Source organism: Thalassophryne amazonica, chromosome 12, assembly GCF_902500255.1.
Source record: "Thalassophryne amazonica chromosome 12, fThaAma1.1, whole genome shotgun sequence".
Taxonomy (NCBI): domain Eukaryota; kingdom Metazoa; phylum Chordata; class Actinopteri; order Batrachoidiformes; family Batrachoididae; genus Thalassophryne; species Thalassophryne amazonica.
Window position 1 is genome coordinate 98480087 of NC_047114.1, and position 21377 is coordinate 98501463.

Consider the following 21377-nt stretch of genomic DNA (forward strand, 5'->3'; position numbering starts at 1 on the left):
AGACTGAAAAAATCCTTTGTCCCTCAGGCCATCAGACTGTACAACTCCTCACTCAGGGGGAGGAGGAGTAACAGGAAGACAGAGGATGGGAATGAGAGGAACAGTAGTAACCAGTAAACCAGTAGCAAGCTGTATTTCCCGTATTTATATTGTGTACGAGGTCTGTTAGAAAAGTATCCGACCTTTTTATTTTTTCAAAAACCATATGGATTTGAATCACGTGTGATTGCATCAGCCAAGCTTGAACCTTCGTGCGCATGCGTGAGTTTTTTCACGCTAGTCGGTTGCATCATTCGTCTGTGAGCAGGCTGTGTGTGAGCAGTGATCCACCCATCTCGTCGGATTTTTATTGCAAATAAATGAAACTGTGAGAGACCTCCAGGTGGTAACCATTCGGAAAATTGAAATGGCTTTGAGGGACGATTTTATGGGGATTACACAGATTAAGGAGTGCTCCAGCTGGTTTAAAGACCGCCCACAGCTGCTGAGAGTGCGCCGCACTCCGAGCGCCGATCGACGGGCTGAAACAACCAGATCATTTCCAACGTGAAGGCTTTGTTGATCCAGGACGTCATCTGACTTACACAAAAATGGCAGGAGACGTGGACATCAGTACTTTTTCGGCACATTCCACTGTTACAGGAGTTTTTTTCATGGAAAGAAAGCGGACGGATGCGCCACTGTGCCGTTCATGGCGCGGCACAAAACCACCTCCGTGTTGATCTCACAGGACGGCTTTGAGATGGCTTTCAGACGGCTGTCGGTGGGTTTTCAGTCGTGTGACTAACCGAAAAATTGTGGATGAGCCTGGACATGCCAGAACATGTCCTGTGAGGCTTCATCACGGCGTTGCTTTGCGCCATGCGGCTCCACCGCGACGCGCGGAATTCCTCCGCACGTCTGTCTCAATGTGCCGAAAAAGTGCTGATGTCCACGTCTTCCGCAATTCCTGTGCTAGTCAGAGGACGTCCTGGATAAAACACAGCGTCCAGTTTGGAAATGAACGGCACATTCCACTGTTACAGGAGGTTTTGTCATGGAAAGAGGAGCGGAGGAATTCCGCGCGTCGCGGCGGTGCCGCATGGCGCAAAGCAACACCATGATGAAGCCTCACAGACATGTTCTGGCATGTCCAGGCTCAGCCACAATTTCTCAGTTAGTCACACGACTGAAAACCCACCGACAGCCATCTGAAAGCTATCTCAAAGCTGTCCTGTGAGACCAACACGGAGGTGGTTTTGTGCCGCACCATGAACGGCACGGTGGCACATCCGTCCGCTTTTCTTTCCATGAAAAAAACTCCTGTAACAGTGGAATGTGCCGAAAAAGTACTGATGTCCACGTCTCCTGCCATTTTTGTGTAAGTCAGAGGACGTTCCGGATCAACAAAGCCTTCACGTTGGAAATTATCTTGTTGTTTCAGCCTGTTGATCGGCGCTCGGACCGCGGCGTGCTCTCAGCAGCTCTGGGCGGTCTTTAAACCGGCAGGAGCACTCCTTAATCTGTGTAATCCCCATAAAATCGTCGCTGAAAGCCAACAGAATTTTCTGAATGGTGTCCACCTGGAGGTCTCTCACAGTTTCTGGAAAAAATTGATGCAGCAAAGCTCCAAATCATTCAGACATTTATTCACAATAAAAAATAGACGAGAGGGGTGGACCACACCTCACTCAAAGCCTGCTCACAGGCGAATGACGCAACCGACAGGCGTGAAAAAACTCACACATGCACACGAAGGTTCAAGCTTGGCTGATGCAATCACACGTGATTCAAATCCATATGGTTTTTGAAAAAAATAAAAAGGTCAAATACTTTTCTAACAGACCTTGTATTTATATTTATTTGTGTATTTGTATTTATATTTATTATATTATACTCGGGTCACTCAGGAGGAGCTCGGACTCGAGCCGCTGCTCCTCCACGTTGAAAGGAGCCAGCTGAGGTAGCTGGGGCATCTTTTCCAGATGCCCCCTGGACGCCTTGCTGGAGAGGTGTTCCGGGCATGTCCCATTGGAAGGAAGCCCCCGGGATAACCCAGGATGCGCTGGAGGGGTTACGTCTCTCGGCTGGTTTGGGAACACCTCGGGTTCCCCCGGAGGAACAGGGGAGGTGGGTGTGGATCTGGGGGTCTGGGCGGCTTTGCTTGAGCTGCTGCCCCTGCGACCAGACTCCGGATAAAGCGGAAGAAAATGGATGGAATATATTATGTTTATTATATATTTGTATATTTATGTTTATATATACCATACCGGACTCTGGTCACTTTACGTGGCTTTCAGTTGGTGCGAGTGGACCAGAGCTGCGACAACAGTGTCAAAAAGAGAGGTGGAGAAGTTGCTGTCTAGGTGAACAACAAGTGGTGTAATCCAGGACACGTTACGGTGAAGGAGTGTGTGTTGTGTGGGCCGCTGAAGAGGAGGTACTGCTGGCCCACCACCACAAGATGGCGCCCTGCTTGAAGTGCGGGCTTCAAGCACGAGAGGGCGTCGGAGCGACCGGGAGTGACAGCTGTCACTCATCATCCATACCAGCTGTCACTCATCCACTACTCATCACCACCACCATAAAGGCCGGACTGCAACTCCACCTCCCCGCCGAGAAATCAGCTACCATTCAGGTAATATTCTCTGCTGTACTTAACACTGACTAATAGTCTGAACTTCTTTGCAGCCGTTTTCCTGTGGGTGTTGCCTTATCTGTGGGATTGGCGTTTGGTGTGATCAGCGACGGCTTCGCTTCACACCCCAACCAGATAAGTGCTTAGACAGGAGCTGCACGAGTGTGTGATTGGAGGTGGAGGTGCTCCCTCCTAACTGTATACAGACTGTGGGATTACTGAGTGTGCGAACTCACACTCATCAGGACTGTCTCTGTTCTCTGCCAGCAGTACCGGGTCTGACTGCTGAAGACAGCGGCCACCTGGGGCGCAGGGCTTGGCGGCTCCGGTGTTCTTCAGCTTCGTTGGTGGTGGAAGCTGTGTGGATCCGGCTCTTCTCTCACCAGGCGTCTTCTATCGTCGAGCCTGCCCACACGTCACCTGGTGTATAATTGACATTCCACCATATTGTTATTGTCTGTACGTCGTTATGCGATTCACAACATTAAATTGTTACTTTTGGCTTATCCATTGTCCGTTCATTAACGCCCCCTGTTGTGGGTCCGTGTCACGACACTTTCACAACAGGATTTCTCGGCCAGCGTCATGGATCCCGAGGGGCGTCAACCATCGCTTGAACAGCCAATGGAAGAGCGAGGTGCACAGGCGCCAGCAGGAGGCATGTTGGGTGAGCTGCAGCACATCTTAACCGCCTTTACCGCTCGGTTGGACTTAGTTACAGAGCAGAGCATTATTCTCAATCGTAGGATGGAGGCTCTCACCGCCCAGGTGGAAGCGCATGCTCAGGGCACTGCTGCAGCACCTCCTCCTGCTGACCGTGTGCCAGAGACAGACATTCCGCTGATCGTTCAACGAACCCCCCCACCTTCTCCTGAAGCATACATAAGCCCTCCGGAGCCATACGGAGGCTGTGTGGAGACGTGCGCGGACTTCTTGATGCAGTGCTCGCTCATCTTTTCACAGTGTCCCGTCATGTACGCGTCAGACGCTAGCCTCGGTTCCACCCGGTGTGACAGCTAAGGAGGAGGTTTTAGTCCCCCCCAATCTGGCGACGGTGCCAGCCGAGTACCACGACCTTGCTGATGTCTTCAGCAAGGATCTGGCACTCACGCTGCCCCCACACCGTCCGTACAATTGTGCCATTGATTTGATACCGGGCGCTGAGTACCTGTCCAGCAGGCTGTACAACCTCTCACGTCCGGAACGTGAATCAATGGAGACCTACATCCGGGACTCGTTAGCTGCCGGGTTGATCCGGAACTCCACCTCCCCGATGGGTGCTGGTTTCTTTTTTGTGGACAAGAAGGATGGCGGACTCCGTCCATGCATTGATTACAGAGGGCTGAACGAGATCACGGTTCGCAACCGATACCCATTACCTCTGTTGGATTCAGTGTTCACGCCCCTGCATGGAGCCCAAATTTTCACGAAATTGGATCTTAGGAATGCTTATCACCTGGTTCGGATCCGGGAGGGAGACGAGTGGAAGACGGCATTTAACACCCCGTTAGGTCACTTTGAGTACCTGGTCATGCCGTTCGGCCTCACCAATGCGCCCGCGACGTTCCAAGCATTGGTTAATGACGTCTTGCAGGACTTCCTGCATCGGTTTGTCTTCATATATCTAGACGATATACTCATCTTTTCTCCGGATCCTGAGACCCATGTCAAGCATGTACGTACCGGGTCTGACTGCTGAAGACAGCGGCCACCTGGGGCGCAGGGCTTGGCGGCTCCTGTGTTCTTCAGCTCCGTTGGTGGTGGAAGCTGTGTGGGATCCGGCTCTTCTCTCGCCAGGCGTCTTCTATCGTCGAGCCTGCCCACACGTCACCTGGTGTATAATTGACATTCCACCATATTGTTATTGTCTGTACGTCATTGTGCGATTCACAACATTAAATTGTTACTTTTGGCTTATCCATTGTCCTTTCATTAACGCCCCCTGTTGTGGGTCCGTGTCACGACACTTTCACAACAGTGTGTATATAATCCAGACAATGAACTGTTGGCAGTGAGTCTTCATTCTTATTATTTGCAGAGGGAGTTTTCATACACTATTGTCCTCATTGTTTACATTCCACTGGCAGCAGACGCATCGCGGGCCAGTGACATCATCACCGCTGCGACGGCAAGGCTACAGACACTGCACCCCAGTGCTTCCATTGCCATCTCTGGGGATTTAACCATGTTACCCTTTCAACATCTCTTCCTACTTTCAAGCAGTTGGTTGATTGTAAAACAAGAAACAGTAAGACTATAGACTTGCGGTATGCTAATGTCAAGGAAGCATACAGTGCCACAGGCCCCACCCCCCTCTCGCTACAGCCGACCATAACCTGGACCATCTAGAGCCAATTTACATCCCTGCAGTTCGGCGGCAACCTATGATCACCAGAGTGGTACGGAGGTGTTCACAGGAGGCTGAAGACAGTCTTCATGGATGTTTTGAGGCGATCGACTGGGCTGTGCTCTGTGATGCGCAGGGGGGGACATTGAAAGCATTACGGAATGCAGGATAAATTGTATCAACTTCTGTACAGACAATATCATCTCAACCACGACTGTGTGCCCTTACCTCAATAACAAACCGTGGATGACCAAGGACATCAAGGTGACACTGAACAGGAAGAAGGCTGCATTTTGGAGTGGAGACAGAGAGGAGCTGAAGAGGATGCAGCTTGAACTGAGAGAGAAGATTGCAGAGGGGAAGGACAGTTACAGGAGGAAGCTGGAGAGTAAGCTCCAGCATAACAACATGAGGGAGGTGTGGAAGGGGATGAGAACCATCACTGGTCAGGGTAAGAAGATGGACCAGATAAGATCTACAAGAGGCCAACAAACTAAACCTGTTCGTCAAAAGGTCTGACTACATGGATCTGCCTACCCTTCCTCCAGCTCCTCTCAGTGCTCCCCCACCCCTGTGCACTCACATCACAACCCAATTAGTACCACCCCCTTCCTTCCACCAACCTGCCCCCACTCCACTCCCTCCACCACTCTCTCATCCTCCTCAGTGCCTCCCATCACCATCACTGCTGAGGATGTGAGAAGAGAATTTAGTCGCCTGTGTCCAGGAAAGGCTGCGGATCCTGACGGCCTCAGCCCCGGAGTGCTGAAGGGATGTGATATCCAGCTGTGTGGGATTTTCCAGCACATCTTCAACTTGAGCATGAGCCAGATGGTTGTTCCTCAGTGGTGGAAAACCTCATGTCTGGTCCCTATGCCCAAGAAGAAGAACCCCAACACAGTTAATGACTACAGACCTGTGGCCCTAACAACACGTGATGAAGTCACTTGAGAGGCTCGTCCTGAGGCACCTCCGCACAGTGGTCGAATCATTGCTGGACCCCCAGCCCCACAGGGGACTGGAGGGTGCCATCATCTTCATGCTGAACAGTGCTAACTCTCACCTGGAGGAGGCAAAAGCACTGTGAGAATCATGTTCTTCAACTTTCCCAGTGCGTTCAACACCATCCGGCCTGACTTACTCAGTAATAAGATATGTGACATGAAGGTGGAGGTGACCTGGATTACCAACTACCTCACAGGCCACCCACAGTATGTGAAGCTTCTGAACATTATGCCCAACACCATCAGGAGCAGCATGGGGGCACAAAAGGGAACGGTCCTGTCTCCCTTTCTGTTCACACTCTACACCTCAGACTTCAGGTTCTGGTCACAGTCCTGCCATCTACAGAAGTTCTCGGATGACTCTGCCATTGTGGGCTGCATCGGCAGTGACCAGGAGACTGAGTACAGGAGTGTGGTGGACAGGTTTGTGAAGTGGTGTGGACTCAACCACCTGCAGCTCAATGTATGTAAGATGAAGGAGCTGGTGGTGGACTTCAGAAGATGGAAGACCTGTCCAAGCCCAGTTTCCATCAATGGAACTGAGGTGGACATTGTGGACTACTAGGAGTACCTGGGTGTCCACATAGACAACAAATTGGACTGGACTGTAAACAGAGATGATGTGTATAAGAAAGGTCAGAGCCGACTGTACTTCCCCAGGAGGCTTAGATCTTTCAATGTCTGTAGAAACATGTTGCAGATGTTTTATCACTCTGTGGTCTCCAGCATCATCTTCTATGCTGTAGTGTGCTGGAGCAGCAGGATGAAGGCAGCTGACATGAACAGACTCAACAAACTCATCAGGAGAGGTGGCTCTGTCCTGGGGCTTGAGTTAAAGTCTGTGGTAGAGGTGTGAGAGAGGAGGATGTTGAGGAAGCTGCTCAGCATCCTGGACAACACCTTCCACCCCCCTGCATGCCACACTGATGTCCTATTAGAGCACCTTCAGCCACAGACTGAGACCACCGAGGTGCACCACAGAACACCACAGGAGCTCTTTCCTACCTGTGGCAATCAGACTGTATAATTACTCCCCCCTCTGCAGGATGACTATATAATTAACAGAGTTATTCAGAGTTATTCAGTTACTCAGAGTAAAATGCAATATTGTCAAACATCTTGTGCAAATGTCTTTATAAAAATACATTGTTCACTGTATACTGTCACTGTTTCAGTACTCTGGCAAAATACTTTCCTTCAGGATAAATAAAGTTGATCTTATCTTATATTTGCTAATTGTTTTTTACTTTCATGTTTGATACTCTGTGTGCTTCTTACTCTGTGTGCTGCTATACAATGCTGTTGGAACCTCAGTTTCCCTGAGGGAGTCTTCCCAAGAGATTAATTAAATTCTATCTAATCCAAATGAAATACATATGGACCTGAGTGTATATCAAAGCACAGTGGGATAAGGCACTGTCCGAATACTTATGGACTTGAGTGGATGTCAAAGCAGAGTGGGATGAAGTAATGCCCCAATACTTATGGACTTTAGCGTACAAGCAGAGTGGGGTGAAGTAATGTCCCAATACTTATGGACTTTAGTGTACAAGCGGAGTGGGATAAAGTAATGTCCCAATACTTATGGACCAGAGTGATGTCTCTGAGAGGGAGATTTTTGTTCACACCATCACTCCTCCAGATGTGATACATTCTTGGTTGTGGGTGATTTCTGTGCGATCACTATGAGGACTCTGGTAGCCACGGTGAAAATGGCTCAGTGCTCTTTGACTTAATAAGAATGCACCAGCTACGACTTACTGGATCCTGGTTTCAACATCTGGAGCCACACTTCTGGACATGGTGTTCTCATACAGATGGTGCTTCAAAGGAGACTGACCATGTTCTTGTGGGAAAATGATGGCGAGTTCATCAGAACTGTAGGTCCATAGAAGTGCCCTATTTGTGAATTCTAAACACAGACTTGTGGCTCCCTTGAAGACTCACAGACTTCTACTGCTCAGTGCCCAACACTAAACCTGGCCAGACCTTAAGAATCTGCATGGAATCTGGCTGGAGTACTTACAGGCATGGACACAACTGGCAGTCCAAATGGAATGTAAGAGTTCTTTTACTACTTGACCCTGAAAGTTGTTGGGGATTGTACTGGAGATGGTTCAGTCCTGACAGATTACTCTACTGTACTGTCAGGTTGGGTCAGACACTTTGAGCAGCTGTGTCAGGCTGATCTCCTGCCGGGATGTTAGACATCTCCAGTGGTAGAGTTCTTGTGGCTGATCCAGGCTTTCAGTGAGTTCCTGAACTCGGCCATCAGACGTGTATCTGTATGTGGTCAAAGTGTTGAACTGGTAGAGACTTTCACTTATCTCAGCAGTGACTTTACTGTCTCTGGGTCCTCGGCCTTTGAGATCAAGAGACACCTGGGAAGAACTTATGGAGTCATGAGGTCAAAGGTTAGCAGAGTTTGGTGATGCTTATATTTTTGCAGGAGAACGACGGTCTGAGTCTTTAGGGTTCTGGTGCTTCCTGTCTTACTATATTGTTTTCACACTTGGTCAGTAACCAGTGACCTCTAAGGGAACTACAGGATGTCTTTGGTACCAGCTCTCTTCAGAGGATCCTGGGTCAGTATAGCTGGAATGACTTCATGTCAAATAAACAGTTATATAAGGAGACTCAGATCAGGACTATGACTTGCATTAGTTACAATATTAGATCCATGTGGGATTTTCCTCTGGTCACGATCAGCACATAGGTGCCTCAGTGTTGAGGACCCCAGTGGCTGAAGAAGGTCAAGGACATGCCCACATTTCACCTGGCTATGGCAGATACATGTTACTGTATACTTTACTGACAGGAAGTGGCACCTGGTGTAATCCATTGCTGCTTCAGAGTTCCATGTGTTGTGTGTTTAGAGATGATCATCTGCAAACATGGTTGTATGAGTGGTTATTTGAGTTTCTGGTGTCTTTCTCTCAGCTTGAACCATTCTTCTCTGACCTCAGCCATCACCAAAACATTTTTGCTCAGAGAACTGTTGCTCACTGGATTTTTTTTTTTTTTTTTTGGTTTATCCTTTTTCTGATCTTCACTGTCGACCCAAGGTGGTTTTGGGGTGCGGAGGATATGTCAACACAAGGCACATGCTCACAGACTTGAGACATGGAGTAGGTCAGCAGCAGGGCTGGACAGCTGGATGATTCTATCATCCATTGCTGATGGCTGGCCAACTTCATGGTGAGCCACCATCTTGATGCCCCCCCCACTCCCAGCCTTCCACATACACACACACACACACACACACACACAAATTGCATTGTCCTTGTTATAATGTAAATATGTTTACTTGTTAATGCCAGGGATTCCCCTGGAGATCAACTTGAGCACTGATGAATACGTTGAGGTGCATCAGCCAGAGTGCAGAAATTAAAGATGGCAGTGCATCTTTAATTTTATGTGAAACAGCTGACATGTTCTGTGTCTGGCCTGAATTTAAGCAGGCAGATGAGCACACGCCAGCAGTGTGTCCTGCTGATTGGCACAGAGAGGTATGGCGGTCATGGTGGCACATAAAATGGCACAAAGGTGTTAACAGTGTTAATGCCACACACAGAAAATAATTAATTTGAGATATCAAAAAGAGTTGTCTGCCTGGAGCTATGAGGACATCGAAGTGGGACTGAAAAAAAAAAAAGACTTTTCCTGACTTTTACAAAATGGTGTTTGGAAAAATCAGCTAAGGTTCACAGTTACTTGGCCTGTTGGGGTTCTCCTACGAATTTACCCTAAGTCAGAAAAGGTAACACTGTGTGTAAAATGCAAATTTAAACAAACAAAGCTAGTCCTGCAGGCTAAATTCAAACAAGAAGATGCACACATCCAAAAAAACTTAATCAAACTTCAACAGCTTCATGAAATTATGAGTTTTAAAGCATCTCAGTGGTTCAAATACATTACATGTGCCAAACAGCTGCCTGAACAGTTTATAGCAGTTCAATGCTGCGATCATTAAATAAATTTATTATTGTCATCCAGTGACAGGTGTGTGTGTGTGTGTGTGTGTGTGTGTGTGTGTGTGTGTGTGTGTGTGTGTGTGTGTGTGTGTGTGTGTGTGTGTGTGTGTGTGTGTGTGTGTGTGTGTGTGTGTGTGTTTAATTTGTATTTTCCATATTGCCCCAGCTTTTTCTCATCTGGTGTTGTAGGTGTAAATAAATAAATAGTAATTCATTTATTACAATTATGATGAAAGCCATAAACACTTTTCTTACTTTTACTGTGTTCTGCATCCTATACAAATAAATATATAAATATTCCTGAACTTGATCTGGATCACATTAAAATCTTTTACTATGCAAGACTCCTTGAAGTGTGCAAAGCTGTGGTGTGGAAGTATTTTTCCAAATACTGTGACTTTTTTGTGAAAACATTAAACCCTGACCCATTTACAATAAAGAAATATGGACCGTTGTAAAGCAGCTGGTAATCTGCGAGCCAAGCGGGTTTTTGGTACCACTTAAGGGGACTAAACAACACTTACAATCCCGCCTCAGTGTACGATGACCTACAAAAAAAAAAAAAAAAAAAAAAAATCACAAAGATTCCAAAAGGTATAGTTTGGACTATCTATGACTGAATGTTTTGGAGTTATGGGGTAAAAACAGCAAAAATGGTCAGTTTCAGTTTCTACAGGGGTCTAAACTTAAAGTTGTCATGGAGGAGGAAAATATCTATAGAGACCAAAACCAATTTTTTTGTACCAGGCTGTAAATATGTTAATTTAATTCTGCTCTAAAGTTGGACATTTTAACATGCGCTACTATGAGAATGTGTGCTATTTTGGTGTAAGCCTCAAGTGGCCATTTAAGGAACTGCAACCTTTTGTTCTTCTGGTAGGTTTTGCAAAATTTACTGCTTGGCTAAAACCCACAACACCTTCTGCTGCTTTTAAACATTATTTCAAAACCCTCTCATCCTGATTCCATAAGTATGTGTGTATTGTTAAACTTTTTTTTTTTTTTTTTTTTTAGGCTCGTGCTCTAACGGCTTATTTTTAGTCCGGGTTCCCCCTGATGTCCAGGCCCCAGTACTATTGTAGCGCCTCTGCCTCCAAACATCAAAACTGCTGCTGCGGTCCTGATCCGTGTTCCGGGTTCAGGCTTTGCAGCGCACCGCCTGAACCCTGCTCGAATTGACGGACGTTTCCAGCAGCCAATCAGCACCTGCCATACGCCACGGCAGCGTTGATTCCACTCAGCGGACCAATGGGAGGCGGTATTTGTTCGGCGGCTGCGTGCGTCATCAGAGCCGGCTGTGCGCGGACTCTTCGAGCTCCCCTCCCCCCACCGCCTGCAATGGCGGCCGCTTTTTGCCGCTTTGTCCTTCATGTTGTGGTTAAAGACATGTGCACTAACGTCGGTAAGCAAAGCGCGTGTCCGGCCTCGTGGCCCCGCAGAGCGCGCGTCACTTCATGAGCACATTAGAGTGATTTCATTTTCTTTCCTGGTACTTTTGCATGTTTTTGTCTTTTCTCCCCTCCTCCACTCTTAGAACGAACAATGGCGGCGGGTAAAACGAGGCCAGCGGCTTTGAACTCACTGAGGGGAAAAACAAACAACAAACGTCACAAAGGGTTTCCTGTGCGCGCGGCTCCACGCACACTGTGCGTTCACCCACTTTGACGGGGAGGTTTTTGAGCCGCGGTGAGAAAAATAGTGAGATTTTGCGAAGTGCGCACATTAAAGCCGCTTCAAAGATGGACGGAAAGGGGGCGGGGCCAGCCGCTCGGCCGCCATGTTTGACGTTCACCTTCTTCATTCCTGTTTTTTCTCTTTTCTCAGTTCACATCACGACCACGAAGCCCGAGCTGCTTCTCTGTGACGCGCACTGCGCAGGCTGCCGACATTTTGCCTCTTTTACCCCTGTTCCCCACCGGAGTCTCGGTGGGCGGGAGCAGCGAGCCAAAGCCGCCGCCTGATTCGACCAGACGCGCATCAATCAATCAAAATATGACACGACGTCACCTATAGATCGTGATATTCGGTATATTCAATGCGTAGTTCGGTGCAAACCGGTTTTTCTCGGCATCACGGTGTTGGACCGCATCAGTCAACCCCGACCTTTACGGTCTGGTTCGGTTTCATCGAGCTAAATTACCGGTTTTGTAGAGAAAGGACAGACGCGGTGGCGGGGTGAATCAGACGGACGCGAGGGGGCGTGGCCTTCGGGTTTAGAAATTGTACCCATTGTTCCACTCCAACGCTCGAAGAGAACACCTCTGAGCGGCCCTCAGCCAATCACAGGCGGCCGACCTCCGCTCGACTCCGCCCACCAGCCTATATTAAATCCTCGGCCGGCAGCGGCCACTGGCACAATTTAATTCCGATCAAAGAGTGAAGCCATCGGAGGGATTTACTTTATTCCACCTTTCATTTCAGCCGTCCTTTATTTTATTCAACTCAAACAATGGCAGACACAGAGACAAAAGTTGAGTGCAGCTCGGACAGTGCCAAGGTAAGCCGCCGCCGCCTCGGCTCCGCGCGCACAAGCGGCTTTTCCGGGACGTAACCCACATTTTTAGAAGCTTTGGTTCGGCGGTTCGGTCGGACCTGGTGGCGGACCCGGAGCTTTTTTCTTTCCTAATTGTTTGTGGCGGATAAATGTAATAAGGTGCAGGCTCCGCGTCCCGGAGACGCACCGCGCAGGAGGTTATTGTCCGGAGAGGAACCGTCTGCGCGGGTTCTTTGTTTATCCAAACGGCTCGGTCCGGACGGACGCCGATCGCTCCGACGCGCTCCACACCGGATCCCGGGACTCATTATCCGCCAGGATTCTGACGGGATCGACGCGCTGAAGCGCACATTTTATGGGCGCACGCACCGGAATTAATTCGAAGCCAAATCCCGCTTCGCGGCGGGTGTAAACGCATTTGGTTGTATTAATAGCGCGCTAAGCAGCTGCCGGCGCTGAGCCCTTCCAGCCCGGTCTGGATGTGGACTCGGTCCGTTTGAATGGGCGACCTGCAGGCGGTGCGTAATTCGTACGGATGTCAGCTTGGGTTCGTCATTTTAAGGCGTTATTCGTTTCTCTCGCGCGGTCCGATCCGGTCTGTTTACCGAGTGTCCAGGTGGCTCGGGGCTGTTTTCGCCGGACCGGATCCTCCGCGGCGGCGGGTTTGTCTCGGGGGAAAGTTTTTCTTTCTTTTGGAACACGGCGCGCTGCTGTAAATGCGCGTGCGGTGCGTCACCGTCTGTTCCTCTTCCTCTTTATTTACGCCGTTTCTTTTTTCCCCTCTTTTTGTGAAGTGTCGCTCGTGGTTTGGTTGGACTTTGGATGGGATTTGGTAAAAGTTTAATAGCCCCTCGCTTTTGTGGGGGGGGGGCTCGCGGAGGAAAGGTTGAGATAATGGAGCAGCGCGCGCGCGTCGCGGAGATGAATAATTGTGTGATTAGAAGAAATGACCATATGGAGGAGGTGCCCGGAGAAAAGTTGGGGCCTCGGCTTAACGTTCACAGTCCAGGGGTGCGTGTTCAGACACTATTTATAGTTGTGGAGCGTTTTTACGCACAAGCGCCTTTTTACGCGCAACCGGACAGCGGCGCGCCGCCGCGCGGTCGTCTTCTGCTAAAGAGCTTAATGGATTTTAAGCAATAAGATTACGTAAAGCAATCAATCAGCAACTGTGTATGTGTGCGCGTGCTGTGGGGATAAAAGGAACAGTCGACGACACGAGAGCACGGAGCGCTATTTATAGCGCGTGCGTATGAGCGACAAAAAAAAAGCCGAAAGTTGCGTTTCGTTGCGGGTTTTGTTTTCGGGTTCGGTGCCGCCTGCCATGTGTTGTCTTCTATTGTCCTTTCCGTTTGTACGCGCGGCCAGCAGCGTGCGTCGCGCTCGCCGCCGCCTCGTTATCCTCCTCCTGCCCTCCTATGTTTTAAACGGAGCGGTGCATCCTGGGTATTGCAGTCCTTCTCCCGGGCGTGTCTCGTGACATGGCAGCGACGCCAGCCTGTGGAAGACTACAATACCCAGAGTGCCCTGGGGGCTACATCAAAGTATCAGATTACACCTCGCTTGAGATGGGGGGGGGGGGGGGGGGAGTCCTGCGGAGTCCAATATGGTGTTTTAAATAGGAAGACAGCTCCCAGCATGCAATGGGGTTGTGGAAATAGGCCACTGCTCAGAACAGGTAACTTTAACTGGATTCTTGTTTAAAGATTCTTGGTTTGTCTGTCATTTTCATCAGGGCCTAAAAGAGAAGAAGACTGTGGAGGAGGCAGAAAATGGCAAAGATGCTGCCACCAACGGAAAGGTACCTCACGCCACCGTGCACGGTTTCCAGCCCCTTTAATGTGGATTTGTTCATGGTGGAGCCTAAGTTTTTTTTTTTTTTTTTTTTTTTTTTTTTTTCCCTGCCGTTCCCAGAACGAGGAGAATGGGCCCGAGCTAGATGAGGATGAGGTGGATGAAGAGGAAGAGGAGGAAGAGGAGGAGGATGGCGAAGGTGCCTGCGAGTGGATTTGTTTGTTTTATGGTTGCGGCGCCTTGAGCTAACTTGAGCTCACTGTCCTCCTTCCTTCCCCTGCAGGTGAAGATGAAGAGGATGAGGATGAGGATGATGAGGACGAAGTCGTAAGCGGCCAGAAGCGGGCCGGCGGCAGCGACCACGAGGAAGATGATGAGGAGGTGAGGCATGACCTCTGACCCCCTCCTGCCTCTTTGGATGCGAGTGTGAGCAGGCATGCTAACTAATTGCGGTTCTTCTTGTCTCCTTTCAGGAGGAGCTCCAGACAAAGAAGCAGAAAACTGACGACAATTGATGCGTTTCCCCTCCGCGCCATCCTGCTGAACCACTTCCTGATTCTTCACCTCTGACCTTTTTCTGTCAAAGGTGGAGGGGCTGGAGGACTGATTTAAGAAAAGAAAAATAATAATAATAAAAATCCAGCATGGTCATTAGCAAGTAGAGTTCAACATTCATGTCCGCACACTCTCCCCTTGACTGCGACAAATTTTCTAGAGGAATCCGCCACAGTGACGCAGAATCCGACTCAACAACAAAACACCACAAATGGAGAATTTGTTTGTATTTTTATTTACATTTTATATTTTTGTACATATTGTTGGGGGGGGGGGGTCAGTTTCTCTCGTCAGATCAAATCGGTGCTTCTCTAAGAAAGATTTTACTTGGTTGACCATGTTATGATATCAACAGATGATTGAGGAAAAAAAAAAATTTTTAAAATTCTTAAGCCGTTGAACTCAGAGCATTCCAGTAAATTTAATGTATGTACTTTAGCTGTACCATAACTAGTTTGTTTGTATGGGAGGGTTAAGGCCAAAGAAAAGAGCCTCTTTTCTTTTCTTTCCTTTATTTTGTTTTTTGTCAGCGACTTTTTGTTTTACGACGGCCTGTTTTGATGTATGTGCGGAGTTTGTTGTTTGACAATAAACCGGACTTTATTTTGTGAGTTGTATTTGGTATTTCTGCTCCTTCTTTCCTCTGCGACAGGGGGCGCTCTAACGGCAGTTTGATCACAGGTGAGCTCATTAAAACCAGGGCCTTCCCAAGAGTCAAAGCACAAAACAAATTAAAGTCCCATTAACAGCCATATCTTCAGTCCAAGTGGTCTCTCTGCATCATCTTTATTTGAATGTATGAAATGATGCAAAAATCTGTCCAAATGCTTTTGCTCCTGACTGTACACTGTTCTTTGTGATGTTTTTGACTGAGGGCACAGTATCCAGGTGTTTCTTTGGTCCAATCAAACATGCCGGAGCCTGATCGCGCGGAGGAGGATCTCATCTCTGTTCAGTCATGTCAGCTACAGGCTGCAGGGCCAAAAACTCAGACAGGAATGTTAAAAGTACTCCACAGCGCCCCTGCAGGTCTATACGCTGAACTGCTTTATTCCCTGGTTCCTATTCTGGAACAGGGACATGAGGTTGACTGCAGGCGTTTCCTGCTTTTTCACTTCTGGGTTCGTTCTGACTGAGAAGCCTTACCGGTGTTCAGCACTCGGCTTTGGTGCGTACAAGGACTTGACCATCATGAGATTGTCTAAGACCTGCTCCATGCGTCTTTGCTCCAACTGGCCCACCACCTGTTCTGACACGTGTTCATGAACTCACCTGCTGTCTAACAGTTGGACTCGGGTACAAGTCCTCCTGTCATGCCGTAGCTGCTTCTGGTCAAACCTGCTCCTCAGTGTTGACCAGTTGATTTTTGTCTTTTTTTTCACGTATTTTGTTTTATGACCCGTTTTTTTTTTTTTTTTTTTTTTTTTTTTTACTATTTTTTTTAAACTTTTTATCAGTAGACTGGACAGCAGGAACCTCACCAGCACAGGTTCAATCCTGATTGTTGACACAATAACTCAAAACAGTAATTGCTGTCATCCTGTTACCAGATTTAAAGGACATGTCGCATCAAAATCATAATTTAGATTTAGGCTGTTTGTGACCATCCGATGATCTACCTGGATTGCTTTGTGCACTTCCGTGACCGGTTTCAAAGTATACGGCATTTGTAGCAAACAGCTACGGAGACGTCCGAAAACCAAGTACTCGTGAGTACTCGGGTGTTTCCAAAAAATGACGTCGCAACTCGAAGCGTCCCAGCGTGCGCGTCAATGGAATGTAGCCGCTAACGTTAAGAACTGAGGCACAGATTCATTCCAAAGTTGACATAAGTGTGATGTTGTGTTCTGATGACTTAGTTTACGTGATAACTGTTAAGTTTGATGTAGTTACGGTAAAATCTGCAGCTCCAAGAAGGTTTCTGTGCACCTGCAGCCACGAGTCAGAAACACAGCCTGTCAATAACCATCTCTGCTCCAGGATCAGCTTTGTGCACGATTAATTATGAGTGTTGTTATCAATAAAATCGAAAAAAAAAAAAAAACTTCAGCTGCTGGGAGAAAAACGAGTGTCTCCTCGCGCACACACACACACACACACACACACACACACACACACACAAACTTGAAATGAGTGTCCACTGCCGCTCATGACTGATTTGGTTTCATTTTTTATTTTTTAAATAGACTGTGACTTCCACATGATGGATCACATATGTTCTGTGCAGTACTTGAACTGGTCCACCTCAGGAAGGGAACCTGGAGATCACCCCGAATCTGAAAACCGCACACAACTTTGATAACTGCTTGAAGCTGTTGCATTTATCCAAAAGTTCAAAAGTATTCTCCATATTTAAGTGTTTTGCTGCATTTCAAAGAAATTAAATGCAAAAACTATGAAGAGAAAGTGATCTGAGAGGTCACGATACTGCTGAGACATCAGGTTTGGGTGTCACTCTGTGGTGCCCTTTAGGAAGGGATGGCCAGATTCAGAAGCACAAAAACAAGCAAAAAAAAAAAAAAAAAAATCTAATTTGTAACTCAAAATGTAGTCCTTTTTTATGTCTGCACATTTGCACAAAGTGAAAATCAAGGCACCTCCAGGTTTGTTCTGTTACTTCTCTTTGACTTAAAAATGGTTCACTTTCTGAAGATGAATTTGGAAAAATACATTTTAATCCATGATGTGAAATGCAGAAATTAGGATGAAAACCATTTTCTAAGTTACAAAGGAGGAAATCCAACTTCTACTGCTGTTTTCTTGATCTGCATTCCGATAAAAAGACATTTTCCAGATTCATTAAATGCAGTAAAGGGAGTGGATGTGACCCACGTGGGGAGCCGGTGTCCTGTGGAGAATTGTGGACCTTGCCACATAAATCAACATTTCCACAACCCGAAAATATTGTGCTGTAAATACAGCGTGCACATGCAAATTTTAACTTTTTACAAACCCCTGGCAAAAATTATGGAATCACTGGCCTCGGAGGATGTTCATTCAGTTGTTTAATTTTGTAGAAAAAAGCAGATCACAGACATGACACAAAACTAAAGTCATTTCAAATGGCAACTTTCTGGCTTTAAGAAACACTATAAGAAATCAGGAAAAATAATTGTGGCAGTCAGTAACGGTTACTTTTTTAGACCAAGCAGAGGGAAAAAATATGGAATCACTCAATTCTGAGGAATAAATTATGGAATCACTCTGTAAATTTTCATCCCCAAAACTAACACCTGCATCAAATCAGATCTGCTCGTTAGTCTGCATCTAAAAAGGAGTGATCACACCTTGGAGAGCTGTTGCACCAAGTGGACTGACATGAATCATGGCTCCAACACAAGAGATGTCAATTGAAACAAAGGAGAGGATTATCAAACTCTTAAAAGAGGGTAAATCATCACGCAATGTTGCAAAAGATGTTGGTTGCTCACAGTCAGATGCGTCTAAACTCTGGACCAAATAGAAACATGGGAAGGTTGTTAAAGGCAAACATACTGGTAGACCAAGGAAGACATCAAAGCGTCAAGACAGAAAACTTAAAGCAATATGTCTCAAAAATCGAAAATGCACAACAAAACAAATGAGGAACGAATGGGAGGAAACTGGAGTCAACGTCTGTGACCGAACTGTAAGAAACCGCCTAAAGGAAATGGGATTTACATACAGAAAAGCTAAACGAAAGCCATCATTAACACCTAAACAGAAAAAAACAAGGTTACAATGGGCTAAGGAAAAGCAATCATGGACTATGGATGACTGGATGAAAGTCATATTCAGTGATGAATCTCAAATCTGCATTGGGGCAAGGTGATGATGCTGGAACTTTGTTTGGTGCCGTTCCAATGAGATTTATAAAGATGACTGTCTGAAGAGAACATGTAAATTTCCACAGTCATTGATGATATGGGGCTGCATGTCAGGTAAAGGCACTGGGGAGATGGCTGTCATTACATCATCAATAAATGCACAAGTTTACGTTGATATTTTGGACACTTTTCTTATCCCATCAATTGAAAGGATGTTTGGGGATGATGAAATCATTTTCAAGATGATAATGCATCTTGCCATAGAGCAAAAACTGTGAAAACATTCCTTGCAAAAAGACACATAGGGTCAATGTCATGGCCTGCAAATAGTCCGGATCTTAATCCAATTGAAAATCTTTGGTGGAAGTTGAAGAAAATAGTCCATGACAAGGCTCCAACCTGCAAAGCTGATCTGGCAACAGCAATCAGAGAAAGTTGGAGCCAGATTGATGAAGAGTACTGTTTGTCACTCATTAAGTCCATGCCTCAGAGACTGCAAGCTGTTAGAAAAGCCAGAGGTGGTGCAACAAAATACTAGTGATGTGTTGGAGCGTTCTTTTGTTTTTCATGATTCCATATTTTTTTCCTCAGAATTGAGTGATTCCATATTTTTTCCCTCTGCTTGGTCTAAAAAAGTAACCGTTACTGACTGCCACAATTTTTTTCCTGATTTCTTATAGTGTTTCTTAAAGCCAGAAAGTTGCCATTTGAAATGACTTAGTTTTGTGTCATGTCTGTGATCTGCTTTTTTCTACAAAATTAAACAACTGAATGAACATCCTCCGAGGCCGGTGATTCCATAATTTTTGCCAGGGGTTGTATTTACATTCCTCGACGGAGGCAGGTGTGAAAGTCTGGGTCGAGAGAACTGCACATGCGTGTGCTGTTAGAACACTGGTGGGTTGGTGTTTGTCTTTCTTTGTATTTTGGAGCTGAAATATCAAACATGAATGTGATAGATGTCAAAATTCATAATACACACATCAAGGTTCATAATACAGACGTCAAGGTTGGTAATACACACAAAAAGACTCATGAGGTTCATGAGACACACACCAAGATTCACAATACACCAAGATTTATAATGCACATGGCAAGATTAATGAGACACATACCAATAATCATAATATGCATGAAAGATTCATACAACACACAAAAAGACTCATGAGATGCACCAAAATTCATGAGACACACCAAGATTCAAAACACACCAAGATTCACAACATGCACACCAAGATTAATGAGACAACAGAACCGTAGTGCTGTCCGAATCCATTGTAAGCAGAAGATCATTCACCACTTTAGTGAGAGCCGTCTCTGTGGAATGATATTTTCTAAAAGCAGACTGCAGTGGCTCAAAGAGATTATTCTCACTAAGATAGTCTACGAGCTGCCGTGACACAACTTTTCCCAGAATTGCTCTAAAATTCTCAAAATAATAGATAAATAATAGATTTTATATCGGCTGATAGTTTTTCAATACACTAGGGTCAAGATTAGGTTTCTTAAGTAATGGTTTAATCACTGCAGATTTGAAACATTTAGGAACAGATCCAGATGTTAAAGAAAGATTAATAATTTCCAGCACAGTCAACCCAAGAGTGGGCCACAGGTCCTTAAACAGTTTTGTTGGTATAGGATCAAATAAACAGGTTGTGCTTTTGTTGACGTTACGAGTTTCGTCAGCATGTCTAGTGAGATACTATCAAATTCTGTAAATCCAGGTAATACCTCAGTAGTGGCGCCCACATCAATAGCAGGGTGTAGTGGCTGGGTTAAGGCATGCTGGGATATGTTCAACCTAACGTCTTCTATTTTCTTCACAAAGTAATCCAGGAAATCTTGTGCTATAAAAGGAGAACGAACTACAGGTGGTTGTCCATGAATAAGTGTTGCCAACGTGTCGAACAAGAACTTTGAGTTATGCTTGTTTTTGTTGATCAAATCAGAGTAATAGGTCCAGGGTGACTGTGTTTTGGGGGGCGTGGTTTTAATAAAGGTGGCGTAATCATGTCGAGTGTAGTTTTGTGCACTGAGTTTAAACTATCCACAAGTCTGTCTATTGAGTGGGTATTTGTCAAATGTGAAGCTAAGACATCAGGCAGTCTAGCTTCGAGTTCAGTCTTTAGTTGAGGAGTTGATGCATCGCCGTAATGATGTATAAGGTTGTTGTTCCACTAAACACGGCAGCAAAACTGTAAACTTAATAAGTTAGTGATCAGAGACCACTGATGTAAAAGGCATGATGTCAATATTCATGACAGTAATACCACATGCGAGAACCAAATCCAGGGTATTTCCACTAATGTGCGTCGAGTCCTGAATGCATTGCTGAAATCCTAATACATCCACAATTTCCATAAATGATTTGCAGAGAGGATCAGAATGCTTATTTATATGAACGTTAAAGTCACCAATAATCAGAATGTTATCTGCACTAGTTGACAAGTTAGAGATGAACACACCAAATTCACCTAAGAATTCAGTGTATGGGCCAGCAGGCCTGTATACAGCGACAAAGTAATATGGTTAATTTTATTCTTCTGACCGTGGCAACATGTAGCATCGTGGGCAGAGTAGAGAATCATTTGTTCAAACGAGTTATATTTGTGACGACCCCCCCCCCCCCCGCAATAGGTAATAAGCTAAACCTAGATTTATAAATAAGAGCAATACCCCCACCTTGCTTCGCATCACGAGGGATGTGACTAAATAAAGGCCTAAAGGCCTCTTTTAAGGGGAGGACAGCTGTAGTTTTAAGCTAGGTTTCATATAACCCAATCATA

The 21377-nt window shown here is 46.3% G+C and overlaps 1 protein-coding gene across 2 annotated transcripts; it reads left to right on the forward strand.

Moving 5' to 3' along the window:
• The first annotated feature begins 11296 nt into the window (after positions 1-11296).
• LOC117521696 (prothymosin alpha-B-like) lies at positions 11297-15402 on the forward strand. Of its 2 annotated transcripts, none has more exons than XM_034183030.1 (5): positions 11297-11344; positions 14172-14237; positions 14351-14429; positions 14514-14611; positions 14704-15402. In XM_034183030.1, the coding sequence occupies exons 1-5, from the start codon at positions 11312-11314 to the stop codon at positions 14743-14745; spliced, it is 318 nt and encodes a 105-aa protein (XP_034038921.1). In that variant the 5' UTR covers positions 11297-11311; the 3' UTR covers positions 14746-15402. The 2 variants fall into 2 exon arrangements, with proteins under 2 accessions (XP_034038921.1, XP_034038920.1); XM_034183029.1 differs by lacking the exon at positions 11297-11344 and adding an exon at positions 12274-12439.
• The last annotated feature ends 5975 nt before the right edge of the window (positions 15403-21377 follow it).

What these genes read in the sequence shown, in the direction of transcription:
- LOC117521696 (XM_034183029.1), top strand. Translation starts at nt 12,392, where the DNA reads ATGGCAGACACAGAGACAAAAGTTGAGTGCAGCTCGGACAGTGCCAAG. An exon ending in ATGCTGCCACCAACGGAAAG is followed by an intron (nt 14,238 to 14,350) that starts GTACCTCACGCC and finishes TGCCGTTCCCAG; the next exon opens with AACGAGGAGAATGGGCCCGA. An exon ending in AGAGGAGGAGGATGGCGAAG is followed by an intron (nt 14,430 to 14,513) that starts GTGCCTGCGAGT and finishes CTTCCCCTGCAG; the next exon opens with GTGAAGATGAAGAGGATGAG.